Here is a 13,281-nt window from a genome sequence, read left to right as displayed (position 1 = left end):
AAGCCAAGTCTGCATTATACATCTTTGATCTATTGATACCACTGAAGTCTAAACCACTCTTTAAAATGCCTAAAAATATATACTGGTTAAGAATCGTGATAGAATAGAACCAATACTTCCAGGGCATATAAACAGCACCCCAATATTTTACTCTTACCTATCCTAAAGAAACAAACAAGGCCACACAAATCTTATGTTGTCTATCCTGCCAAAGTTTGCAACCAGGGCAACAACTTGCAACTGAATCAGAGAATCAACATGAGCACTTAGTCTTTGACCTTTGCCAAGAGAAGACTGACTACTAAAACAAGTGCTGATTTGTACTACAACCAGGGTTAAAATCAGATTGAAACCTGAGGATGCTAGGTAAAACCAAACCAGCTTTGTGCCAACCTTCTCATTAATCTTCCACACAAAAATAGAACCCTATGCAAAAAGGGAATTAAACCAAGACTGGCAATGTTACTGGTATCAAAATGCCTCTTCCCTGGTGATCTCAACTACTTTTGGACACGACTCCTTGCCTTTTCATAGGCAGACCTAGAAAGTTTCCTTCAGTAAAAATATCTTCCATCAATAACTGGCCATAGGCCCAAACTGAAGATTATAGATTAGCGTTACTCAAACACATAAAAAATATCAGCAAGAGAAAATGTCCTCAAATCTCAACCATTTTTTAAACCAAGATGTCATGGTAAATGCTATATGTATTGTGTTACTGTAGTCACATCTGCTGCTGACAGCTATCAGAACTCTTCATGGCAGATTGTTAATGTCAGACAAATTACAACATATTAATATATTTTCTTTCTAGTTGTTATAAGAGGTTTTTTTGTTCCTGAGAGCTCAGCCTTCTTTGAATGATAGTACATTAATATGCATAAATGTGGAACTCATCTCCAGTGTAACTCAGTTGGTTTTGATCATTATACTAAGTTTATATCATGAGTTTGGCTCTGTTTCCAACACTAAAAATGAAGCACAGACTATGTCTAAAGCTATAGGTAAAGCGATCCCCATGTTTTTTGTAAAGCTCATACCCACTAAACTCATATACAACAAACCTCTAACACCCACTAACCTAAGTGCTGGAAGCCTCTGTTGAAATGTTCATATACCATCACTTTTCAACCAACCGTTGCCTTTCCATGATTTTGAACTTACAGAGCCATGAAGGTCTTAAACACAGGAAATCTGACAGCAGTAATCCCATAACTTCATGTTCCTGACTTCTTGCTCTTCTGTATCCCACTTCCTCTCCTGAAAGAAGCAGCCAGCCAAGAAGGATAGCTGTTTTGCAAGCAAACAATGCAATGTAAACAGTTTTGATGCAGGCGATAAAATATGATATATGAAGAGAAGGGCAGTGTGCATGGCTTAGGCTAACTGAGGATAACCCTCAAGGGTGACCCTAAACACCAGTATAAACGAGTGTCTGATTTCACACACAGCTGTACTGAAAAAATGCTATTTTAACTCAATATTATCAAATATAGAAAAGGTCTAAATTATAGATTTGAAAAACACCCATGGATATCAATGATGATTTGTAGTCTTATACACCTAGACTTACTGTTTAAACAAGTGCAAGCTTCAAGTTCTACTGCTTGACAGGAAGAAGCAGGGACTAAATATAGCACAATCTGTAGAAGAGCAGTTACCTCTAGTAATAGACAGGAGATCTAAATTTAGTGCGCACTCCTAGTGCATTAAAATAGAAGCAAAAAATCTCATGAAGTCTGTATCTATGAACCTGCAAGGGAAAGTTGCCATCTATATCGCTAATAGCTACTTGCCAAGATCACTGCAGGATGTGTGAAGTGATTATAGCCTATTAAGAATGTGTCCTGCACAAAGATCCCCAAAAGAAGGAATTAAAGCAATCATTCCTATGACTAAACGGTCAACCTGAAATACCATGGTTTAAAATATTAAAAAATTAAATAACTAAGGATAATCTATTTAAAAGACTTCATTAAGATTTCCATTCTTTAAGATATTTTTTTCCTGATGATTTCATGTTAAAAATGATCAATTACTTTTTTGTAATAATCAATTACTTATCTGAATTTTAAACATGTGATCAGTGCATACATGGTAAGCTTGTTTGACAGTTTAGGAAGTAGAGTAAGAGATGGTAATTTACAGTCTAAATCTTTGGTTGCTAAAGAAGGGAGAAAACAAAACCAAAAATAAAATAAAACAAGCAAGCAACACACACACATACATACTTCACCATCTTTTATTTGCTCTATTTATAGCTACTCTGACAAAAATATCTTCTGCATTACAACTAGCTATAGAAATAATTAACACTGCATACCCTGACACTGCTCCTCCACACCCAGGCATTCAGACCAGAAGAATCAATGCAGACTTGAAAATGGACTCATCAACAACCACCCATGTGTTATCCCATTATTAACTATATTAATCTAATTCTCAAAAAATAAAATCAGATTTTAAAGCCTTTAATCCTACCTCCCATTTTTTGGGCAGCTTTCTGAGTAATGATGACTTTCCCCCAGTTTGCAATTCATGTTTTGTTTATATAGGAAAGTTTATTAAAAAACTGAACTGAAACTAATTTTAGCTATCCCAATATAAACATAAGCCCCCACTCTTCATATGTGAACATTCTTATTGCAGTGAAAGTTATTTTTTTAAGTTAAAAAAATGTGTTATTAGAGCAGTGATTTAAGCTAAGTTAAGGTGTTCAAATACAGGAGTTATTTTCCCACAACTACGTTAAAATACAGAGAATGTAGAAAAGCTCTTTTGTTTAGCTGACTGAAAAATAGGATGTTATAATGATGTTTTAACCTAATGAACCATGGATGCCTGAAAGGACCAGGAAAAAAAAAAGAAAGCATCATACCAGAGGCAAAATGGAAAGGCAAAAGACAAATATGTGAATGGGGGAAGGAGTGGCACAACCAAACAAAGAATTCATACATATATTTCAGGTATTCAACTTTAAAAGGTAATTCTATACTATTTTTGTATTTGCTTTGGATCTAATCTAGCATGCAACTGCCATTAGGAGGGTGAAATAAGTACTTAAAATAATACTGATTCCACTGAGATTCAAAAAGCAGGGGAGTGCCAGGCCTTCCCTGAAGTGTTTACAATTAAAATTAAATGCAAGATGCTACAGGTATGTGTAGCGCACAGACGCAGATGCTAATTATAACAGAAAAACATGCTTACATGCACTAGCCATGTGTATGAAGACAACCATGAGATACTGGAATTTGTTATAAACCTTAGGGCAAAAATGACTCTTGTAGGGGTATTTAGCACTCCTGTGAGGACAAAATGCCCTAACCTTAAGCAGAATTTTCCTCTTCCCTAAGTTGTGCTGAATAGCTTTCCATTATGAAACATGAAAAATATATAATTATTGCTCTGGGCCTTTTTGTCAGCTGCAAGCTTCGGAATTAGGGCTGCTGGTCTGGCTTAATAAAGTGGTGATTGCATTAAATTTTGTTCATCTAAGAAACACCTCACCTTCTGAAGTGGGCAAAGGTAAAAATATTCTTAGAGAAGCTGTCTTAAGAGCAACTAGCAAATACCTTATTTATGGTGAAACAATGGGTCCCATTTTTTTTTTCAGATCAACAATCTTCATTCTCAAGACAGACACAATTGGTTCAAGAGCTGTAATTATGTCATCCTTTTGTGTCTCTTGATCTTCCATTTCTGACTCCTTCAACCGCCAACAATTAAAAAACCCAAAGAAACCAAGAACTACAGTATTGATTTTACTGGTTTCACCATTAATGAAGTTGAAATCACTGTGCCACGTGCAGGGTAAGAACTAAAGTTGGCCCTACAATTTGCTAGAAACAATTCAGCATCATTACTCTTATTCTTCACTTCACTGGAACTATGACAACTTTCATGAACTGCTGCAAAGAATAATATTTCTCCTCTTGTACTTTCCACATTAGAGCTAGGTACTATTGCAGTCCCTGCTTTGTACTTAATGCAGATAGAGTTCTACATGCATATGTGTATTACGCAGGTATTTTCTTTCTTAACAGGGATACCAAGAATACCTCAATAAATAAAAAACTGGCTTTTTGATTAATTATTATCTTTTTTCCAGAGTACAGTAACCAATTTATCAAGGATTTATATTAACTAGGAATAAATGATACTGTATCAGATGACCCTTGTCTACGCTATTATGTCTTTAAAAAGGAGGATTTCTCAGACTGATATCTTTTATTGGACCAATCATGTAGCTGGGATAAAATTAGACATGTTTTTTTAACATAAGACATTCTTCCTCAGGTCTCTTATTATAGGAAGCTAGGCATAGAAAGTACTGTGCTTGCTGTACACTTGCCTAGCTATGTGGGAAAATTTAAATTTTGTATTAATGTCTTACATATTGGACAAAATGCTGGTTTTGTGTTTCAGCTTTAAATTACTCTCCTTTCTCCTTGACTGGTGACAAACAGGGCTGTCCCGTAACTCTTCAGTCAAGCTTAAAAACCATTAACTCAAACTACAGGGTCATCAAGATAAGAATAAAATCAATAAACTGTCCTTCTGACTCTTTCAGATATTGCTAGTATATCCCTGAGGCACATTCCTCTCAACGCTGGTTCCCGGTTTATGCAAATATGTACACTGGCTGTACATTCAACATCTACTTTGCTTTGCCACTTGTCAATGGTATGTTCTGATTCTAACTGCCTCACCATTTTTATTTCATTAATTTTAAATTGCACTGCTATTCCCCTGGTTGCCTAACCAATGTAACAGATGTCAGGATCAGGTTCAGTTAAATGCAAGGGGAAAAAAACTGAAAATAAAATTGTGGTCAAAAGAATGGAAGTATTGCTTAGATAATCTAGTGATGGGCAGCATCATAAAATCTGGATGAAAGCACAAATAAACTAACAGGTGTAACAAACTGTAAAGGCCGCAATGGCCTGAAATGCAGCCAGTGATAGGTCCCAAACATACCCAGCTTCCTATTCTCTAAATTGAAGGAATGGTTGGACTGAAAGGCTGACATAACATACCAACTTCTCTTTGCTTTAACCATTACCTATTATCAGCCCCAATTGCCTGCTGGGCTTTTATGGCAGAAGTCTCCATTCCTCTCCTCCCTGACAGCTGATGCTGACAGCTCAGCGCAGACAGGACTAGAGACAGAGGCTTTGCTGGCTCAGCTCAGTGAGAGCCTGGGGATGGGGCCCGCTAGGTGATCAGATGGAGCAGCCAAGTGTGGGGCAAGTGCTAGCATGGTTCCCTGTGAGGGGAAGTTAGCAGGGAACTGAAAAGGTGCCTGCTAGGGGGGACAGTGACCTAACATGAATCAATAAAGAATCTGGTACTGAAGTTCAATGCACCAATCTAACCTAAATTTATTACGCTGGAGTGCACATCAATCTAGGCCCATCTTAGAATAGGTTCTGCCATTTTTCAACGAGTCTAAATGTGCTGAACTTCTGTTATGGATGTAGACCAGTTTCTGGGCAGTTATTCTAGTTCATGTGTAATGTCTGTACCTGTCCTTAAGAGTTGTACAAAGTAGTCTCTTCCTATTTAATAGGCACACCTTTGTTCTGCCAATAATGTGAGGCTGCTTTTACCACAAAAATACTAATGCTTCCTCTTACATGTGGCACACGATCTGGGAACTAATTTGCATAGCTTTACACTTTTCTGATTTTTTTTAAAAGTTCTTTAAAGTCCATTTCTGCTCTGAAGAAACTGCCATCTCCCAGTGACTTGTTAGATGGCCAGTGGCAGCTTCACACACTTATCCTATCTACTTGTTACTTAGAAATTATAAAGAGCTGACAAAGAAACATCATCTAGTTGGACACATACCTGATCTAAGTAATACCTGTTATTTCCTCATTGCTGCTTACCTTGTTTTCCCTTTGCCTGTTCCAGCCAACTCCTTGTAATTCCACAGTTATTGAATCTGGCTTTAAATTACACTCTGAGTTTTGTGGAGATGGGGATTGTTTTATACTTTGAGCTTTTATGGAGCCTGGCAAAACTGGATCCTGTACTACTACAACTATCTCATTATCAAATATTGAAGTTGCCACTTCAGTCAGAAGGTGACTACTGTAAAAATATAAAAAAGTAAATCAAACATGCACAGCTTGCTGAGTGCTTGTAGATAATATAACAATTGTGGTTATTCACCTTGTTCTTTGGACTCATTTCCAGTTAGTATATATTGCTTGCTTAATTTAAAGACATTCACTTAAAATTACCTGAATAAAAACTGAGAACATGTGCTACTCAAATATCATACTAATAAACTATGGGGTACCCCTGAGATATGACATTATGCAAAACCACTGACTTGTCACAAAATATGATGGTATAAAATAATATCAAACAAAGACTTCCTGGGTAACTTCAATCTTGTCTTTGCTTAAGTAAAACAAAATAAAAAACACATCTTACAGTGTGTATATAGATTTTTTAAAATCTTACTCAGCTTCTACAAGAGCCAGGGAAGAGAGGAACCACATACAACAGATGCTAGTCACATCTCATAATATACTTCTGGAAGGTGTTCAGATTCAACAGTGATGAGGGCTGTATAACCCCTGAATAGAACAAATTATGAATTTGGCAGCAAGTCTGCCTGTCATAGCAGAAAGGAAAACTAGGTTGGCTGCTTTTGGGTAGATTACTGTTATCCACCTAGTAATGTCTCTGATTGGTGAAATACACACACACAAAACATCTTATCTCATTCATAAATGTAATACAAAACAGAGATGACTACATAAACATGGAAAATTATCATAATGAAAATAAGATATAATGAAAAATCTGAATGACAGTTTGACATTTTTCATAACATAGCTCCATAAATTTTCAGGGCCTTTTTGATCAGCCCCAAGATGCAATTTGAGTACTGTGCACCTTTCAAATGATTTATTATTTCTTTTCCAATTTTGCTGAATTCCATGGCCCATATCAAAAAGAGTATCAAAGTACCTCATCAATGATTATGAATGCTGTCATTATTCTCTACGATTTGCTTAAACCTTCAAATACCACTCAGACAGACATTACTTTACTATTTCTTATGCCTTGCCCCTTTCAATTATGCACCAACTGGTCACCTCTATTGATCCTAAACTTTTTAAAAAGTATTTGCATATGTTAATACAATACACATAACTGTGTATAAAAATGTATATATATTTGAGAACACTGCTGATTTAACAAACGGAAAAAATAAATTTTAAAATTAAGTCATTCACTTTGTAAATCAAATCATGACTTGAACAAGGTTTTTAATGATAGAGTAAGTCATGTGCCATGTCTTACCCTTGAAAGCCCAGGTATAGAATAGGCTTTCAATCAGTTCTATGTTTATAAACCTATATGGTGATATTTGATTTCTTTTTATGTTTAAGTTCTATAACATTGCATTTTATTAATTTTTCATGTTTCCTTGGGACATATTCATGCATTCAGGTATTTCCTTGAGTTAGCTACATCCTTCAAGTCTTTTTCACATTCCAACACTACCTAGGAGTTAATTTATCTTCTCTGCTATGTTCATTATTGAAATGCTCCTAAACAATTCAAAATTTTTCTGTAGTACGGCCATTACCTCTTACCGTGAGAACAATTAAGTTCTTTTTTAGGCTTGTTCCTCCTACAAGAGTTTGTTTTTCCCAGGGTTACCAGCATTCAAGAGGTTTTTGTTCTCATTAAAATGTTTTATTTTCATGGTTGAGATTTATTACCCATGAAATTTTTGATTACCCTGGTTGCTAGCTTCAGTGGCACTTACTAGTGAAAGGACATCAGCAATGGTCACATCTAAAGAGAGATGTTAATGACTCCAGCTAATGTTCCTTGGTTTTAAGCCAATTAAAACGAGAGTCTCATTTATGCTAGAAGAATGTTGTTTGATGCATTACCTTTGCTCCTCCTAAAAGTAAATTTGCATTATCTGGAATAGTTCCAAAATATATTCACTAGATAACTTCAGAAAGCTGCTCAAAACTTAATTCAGCTGCCTAGCAAAGCAACAGAAGTGACATTTATACTTCCTATTCACAGGACTGCTCAAAATAAATGCAGGTATGTGATGAAGGGGAATAATAAAGAGAACTCGGTTGCTTCTTTCCAGAGAAGAAGCCCATTCCATTCAGAATTCAATGAATAAAAAAATAAAGATGCGAATGTCTTGTGTTTCCATACAGCCTTTTATCAAAGATTCTCAGTGTTTTAAAGGCTTCATTAAAGCCTTGCAACATAATTTGAAAATTTGCTTTGAACAACTCTTAATGGAAGCTTTTGTGCACAAAACTAAAAAATAGAGTTAAAAAAATACATTAAGAAAAAAAAAAAACAACCTCTTACGCTTTGCTCCAATAGCAAATGTACCAAGACTACACAACCCCCATCCAGATGCATCATTTTTCTCAGTAAGTCACCCTGATTAATAAATGCCTGGAAAAAAAGATAAGTCAAGCAGGGTCCCAAAGGTTAAACAGAATCTCTGCCAGATCACTGAAAAAGCAACCTGCAAATTTAGGAACAATCTGGAAAACACTGTGCAACTAATTTCTTTTGAATAACTGGCTATTACGACATCTTTGGAAGACCCTGAACTTAGGATGTCCAAAATCTGAGCCTGTGCCACAGATCCACAGATGTCACAAGTCTCTTAACTTTCAGTCTTTTGCCTTTCCCCACAACTAGCAACTGCTTCCTCTCTTTCCTGTTGGTGGTTGAGAGGTTGTTTCTCCTCCTTTCAAAAGCAAATGCCAGAACACTCAGAACAGTCTTTTTACAGAGTACCTACATTGTGGTGGCAGGAGGTCTTGGCCAGATCATGTCCAAGCATACCACACCACAGATCAAGGGCTTAAGAATGGATGCAGAGGAATACTCCGGACCACGATCTACCACTACATTTCTATTTGGAGCACATGTGCAAAAGTGTATGGGCAGAACATGTTTGTAACAGTCTTTGCTGTTTTCACAGTGCAGACATGCATTAAATTTCTTATTGAAGCTGTTCTCCACTGGACTCTCTCAAGTCTACCTACACCTTTCTTAAAGAGTAGTGACTAAAATTAAACTAAAATATAGTACTCCAGCTGTGGCTCCACCTGCCCTGAAAAGAGAAGGATAAATACCACCTATGTCTTGCATGATACTTCCTTTTTCACAACAGTACCCCATTGTTGATTCATATCTAGTTTATGAGTCCCCTGTGACTTTTCCTGTCATGACCCTGACAATCAATTGCTCCAATTTCTATTCATGCACTTGATTTTTCCTTCCTAAGTGTAGAATTATGCAGTTGTTTTTATTGAACTTAGTCCTCTTCATTTCAACCTAGCTCACCATAGCAAGAATATTTTGAATTAAAAAAAAGTTTCCCTCAAGACAATTTTAAAAGATTACTGATATGATAATGTATTTATTGCTTCAGAAGCATGATTTCAAACTTCCAAAATATTTTATGAATTTTTCTACAGAAAATGCTTTTGCATTCTAGAAGAAATAGACATGAAGACAAAAAATTCTCATTCACACTAAGAAGATCTGTAAAACATCACAAGGTCCATAAAGACAATTCCAGTGCATTGTGGATAATTTTACAGAACATTAATAATTCATTAGAAATTAATCTGATATAATTAAACCAAGCTCTGCAATTTAAAATATATTGCCCCAGTCACAAACGGGCTGTTAAGCAGACATGGTGTAGTAGGTGGAGTTTCTGTTATGTTCAAGGGACAGGTCAGTCCCATGAACTTCAAGAAGCACAAAATTTAAAAGTGGGAAGGTAAGTGAAATTATGATGTCGTCATTCCACCACATGAACCTAAGGAACAGGAAACTGAGGGAGGACTTTGACTTGTCACACTATAGACAAAGGACTATTTATGCAACGTATATCATCTCTTATTTTGTTATATGCTTTATTAAAAATAATTATGTTATCAACCTTTTAAACAATGAGAAAAATCCTGACCTCATTAAAATTAACAGGAAGACGCAAAGTTACTTCAATAGGACTAAGCTGTTCTTAGGCAGCAAATCTTTAAAAGCCAAATTGAATGGTAAATTGCAGAACCAAAAAATAATCCAGACTCAAGTATATGATGTATAGTTTAAACAGAGACTACAGATTCTTATCCCATTTAAGGCAATGCCTGCTTAACGCTGTTTTGCTTAGCACTATTTCGCTATAACACTTATTTTACATTGAAACCCAATTCCACTTAGTGCTCAGCGAGTTACATTATAATGCTCACTGGCATCATACAGCTGGCAGCAGGGAACGTATACTATCACCACAGTACATCAGCAGTGCACAGCCTCATAGTGCAATTTAGTGCCAGGTTGTCTGTATCGCCACCTTCAAAAACTTCAAAACTTTTGTGCTCTATGTTTAGCAATTAATTTTGACCCTTGAAATCAATCATCATGAGTCAAAAATGTGCAGCCAGCTCTGTAACTGCAAGTGCTGAGAAAAAGCAGTACAGAAGCGTAACGCTGGAACTTAAATTGGATGTCCTTAAGCAAACTGAAGCAGATGAATGCCAGAATGAAGTCTGTAGAGCATTGAATTTGGCTGGGTCAATTGTTAGGACCATATTGAAAAACAAACAAAAATTAAAGAAGGTGGTAGGATTGCAACTCCTTTGAACGCTTTGAAACTCAGTAGGAGTAGGGCTCCAATTATGTTACAAATGGAGAGGCTGTTTCGATTGAGGATACAATCGAAATTGACGCCGCATACCCTTGAGTATGCTGCTTATTCAGGAGAAGGCCCTCAATTTAAACAATTTAAAGAAAAATTTGTGTGTGAGGTCTGATTGCGAGTATTTTATTGCGAGTAAGGGGTGGTTTGAAAGATTTAAGAGGCATAACAACTTGTGTAACATTTCTGTTCAGGGGGAGGCTACTAGTGCTGACACCCAAGCAGCTTCCAGTTATAAAAATAAACTTGTGGAAATCATTGAGGAGTGGGGTTATATGCCTCAACAAGTCTGCACTGTTGATGAGACAGGCCTGTTCTGGTAGAGGATGCCTTCTAGGACTTACATTTCCAGGGAGAAGTTGATGCCAGGTTTTAAGGTGTCCAAGGTTCAACCTACTTTTCTGCTTGGTGGCAATGATGCAGGGGATTTTAAATTGAAGCCACTGCTTGTATACCACTTGGAAAATTCCAGGGCTCTCAAGGGGTATCTTAAAAGCAGTCTGCCAGTCATATGGAAGTCTAACAAGAAGGTCTTGGTGACAATGTCAATCTTTCAGAGTTGGTTCAGGGATTATTTTTGTCTTGCAGTTGAGAAATACTGCGCTGAGAACAATCTGTCCAACAAGGCACTTCTCATTTAGACAATGCACCATGACATCCAACCACACTTAATAACCTCAACGATCGTGTAAAAGTTGTTTTCCTGCCTCCCAATACCACCTCTCTTTTACAACCGATGGACTAGGGAGTCATTGCTACCTTTAAGGCTTATTACATAAGGAAAACATTCACTCAGGCAGTCAGGACTACAGATGGAGAGAGTGCTCTGACCCTATAAGAATTTTAGAAAGGTTACAATATCCTCAAGGCAACAGATAACATTTCAAGCGCCTGGGATGAAGTTGCTTCCAAAACAATGAACGAACAGTGTCTGGAAAAAGCTTTGGGAAGACCGTGTCCAGGATTTCCAAGGGTTTGAGGAACCAGTGGTGACAATTCAGGAAAATATCACTGAGTTTAGAAAGAGCCTGGGTAACAAGCAGGAGGAGCTTGTCCTCCTGCTCAGTGCAAAGAATTATGACGTCATTGGGATAACGGAGACCCGGTGGGACTCCACCCACGACTGGACCATGGGTATAGAGGGCTATACCCTGTACAGGAGGGATCGTGTTGACAAAAGGGGCGGGGGTGTAGCTCTCTATGTGAAGGAAAGCTACATGTCCCTGCAAGCTGATGTTGGCAACCGGCATGGACAGCTAGAGACCCTCTGGGTAAAAATTCATGGGAAAAACAGCACAGGGGACACAACAGTGGGAGTCTACTACAGACCTCCCACTCAAAGTCCCGAGCTTGACCAGGAGTTCACCCGGGAACTGACTGAGGCCGCTTGCTCCGGGACCTTGGTTGTCATGGGTGACTTCAATTACCTGGACATCTCGTGGGAAAATCACTCAGCAAAATCCGAGCAGTCGCAAAGCTTTCTCTCGTGCGTGGATGACCTCTACCTGACTCAAGAAGTCTATGGGCCAATGAGAGGCAAAGCGCTGCTTGACCTGGTACTGGCTACGTGGGACGACCTAATCGGCGACCTAGTGATCAATGGGAAGCTGGGTGACAGCGACCACGAGCTGATCACCTTCACCATCCACCGTAAAGCTGGCAAGTCAGTCAGCAACACAGAAGTCCTTGACTTCAGAAAAGCCGACTTTGACAAGCTCAAGAGGCTTGTCGGTCAGGCCTTCAGGGACCATGACCCCAGGGAGATGGGAGTTCAAGAAGAGTGGCTGCTTCTCAAGGAAGCGATCCTCAATGCACAAACTAAATCTATTCCAACACAGAGGAAAGGCAGCAAGAAGGCACAGCAGGCCTCTTGGCTCTCTAGGGACCTAGCGGACCTCCTGCGGCTAAAAACGAAAGCCTACAAAGGATGGAGGATGGGATTCACCTCCAAGGAGAATTATTCTGCACTGGTCCGGTCCTGCAGGGAGCAAACCAGGAAAGGCAAGGCTGCAACTGAACTCCAACTAGCTTCAAGCATCAAGGACAACAAAAAGTCCTTTTTCAGATATGTGGGGAGCTGGAGGAAAAGCAAGGGCAACGTTGAACCCCTGCTAAACCAGATGGGGCAACTGACAACTGACGCCCAAGAAAAAGCCAACCTATTAAATAGGTACTTTGTATCAGTCTTTCATCAGTCCGATGGGACAACCATGCCTGCTATGGGACAGGGAGATCCGGGTGATAGGGATCCCCTACCCTCCATAAATGCTGACCTCGTGAAGGAACACCTTGAGAAGCTGGATACCTTCAAGTCAGCCGGCCCTGACAATCTGCACCTCAGGGTACTCAAGGAGCTGGCGAGCATCATAGCCCACCCCCTGGCATGGATCTCTGAAAACTCCTGGCACTCTGGTGTAGTGCCCGAAGACTGGAAGAAGGCCAATGTGGTGCCGATCTTCAAGAAAGGGAGGAGAGTGGATCCGGCTAACTACAGGCCCATTAGCCTGACTTCTATCCTGGGGAAGATCTTAGAAAAGTTTATTAAGGAG

General features: G+C 38.5%; 1 protein-coding gene across 3 annotated transcripts in view; it reads right to left on the bottom strand.

Moving 5' to 3' along the window:
* The window catches only part of ZNF385B (zinc finger protein 385B), a 334,199-nt gene that overhangs the window by 218,646 nt on the left and 102,272 nt on the right, over positions 1 to 13,281 (bottom strand). Inside the window, exon 1 of one of the 3 annotated variants that reach the window (XM_090045312.1) lies at positions 1,165 to 1,285. The exons of the other annotated variants lie outside the window; for them this stretch is intronic. Coding sequence (XP_089901438.1) covers positions 1,165 to 1,213 — 49 coding nt within the window. The 5' untranslated portion in view covers positions 1,214 to 1,285. Of the gene's footprint in view, positions 1 to 1,164; positions 1,286 to 13,281 lie in introns of those variants that run through there. 3 annotated transcript variants of the gene reach the window in all.

Source organism: Crocodylus siamensis, chromosome 4 (genome assembly GCF_052110815.1).
Source record: "Crocodylus siamensis isolate JL-2025a chromosome 4, ASM5211081v1, whole genome shotgun sequence".
In the NCBI taxonomy this organism is placed as follows: domain Eukaryota; kingdom Metazoa; phylum Chordata; order Crocodylia; family Crocodylidae; genus Crocodylus; species Crocodylus siamensis.
The sequence above is the reverse complement of the archived record's forward strand: the minus strand, read 5'-3'. Positions and strand labels throughout refer to the sequence as shown.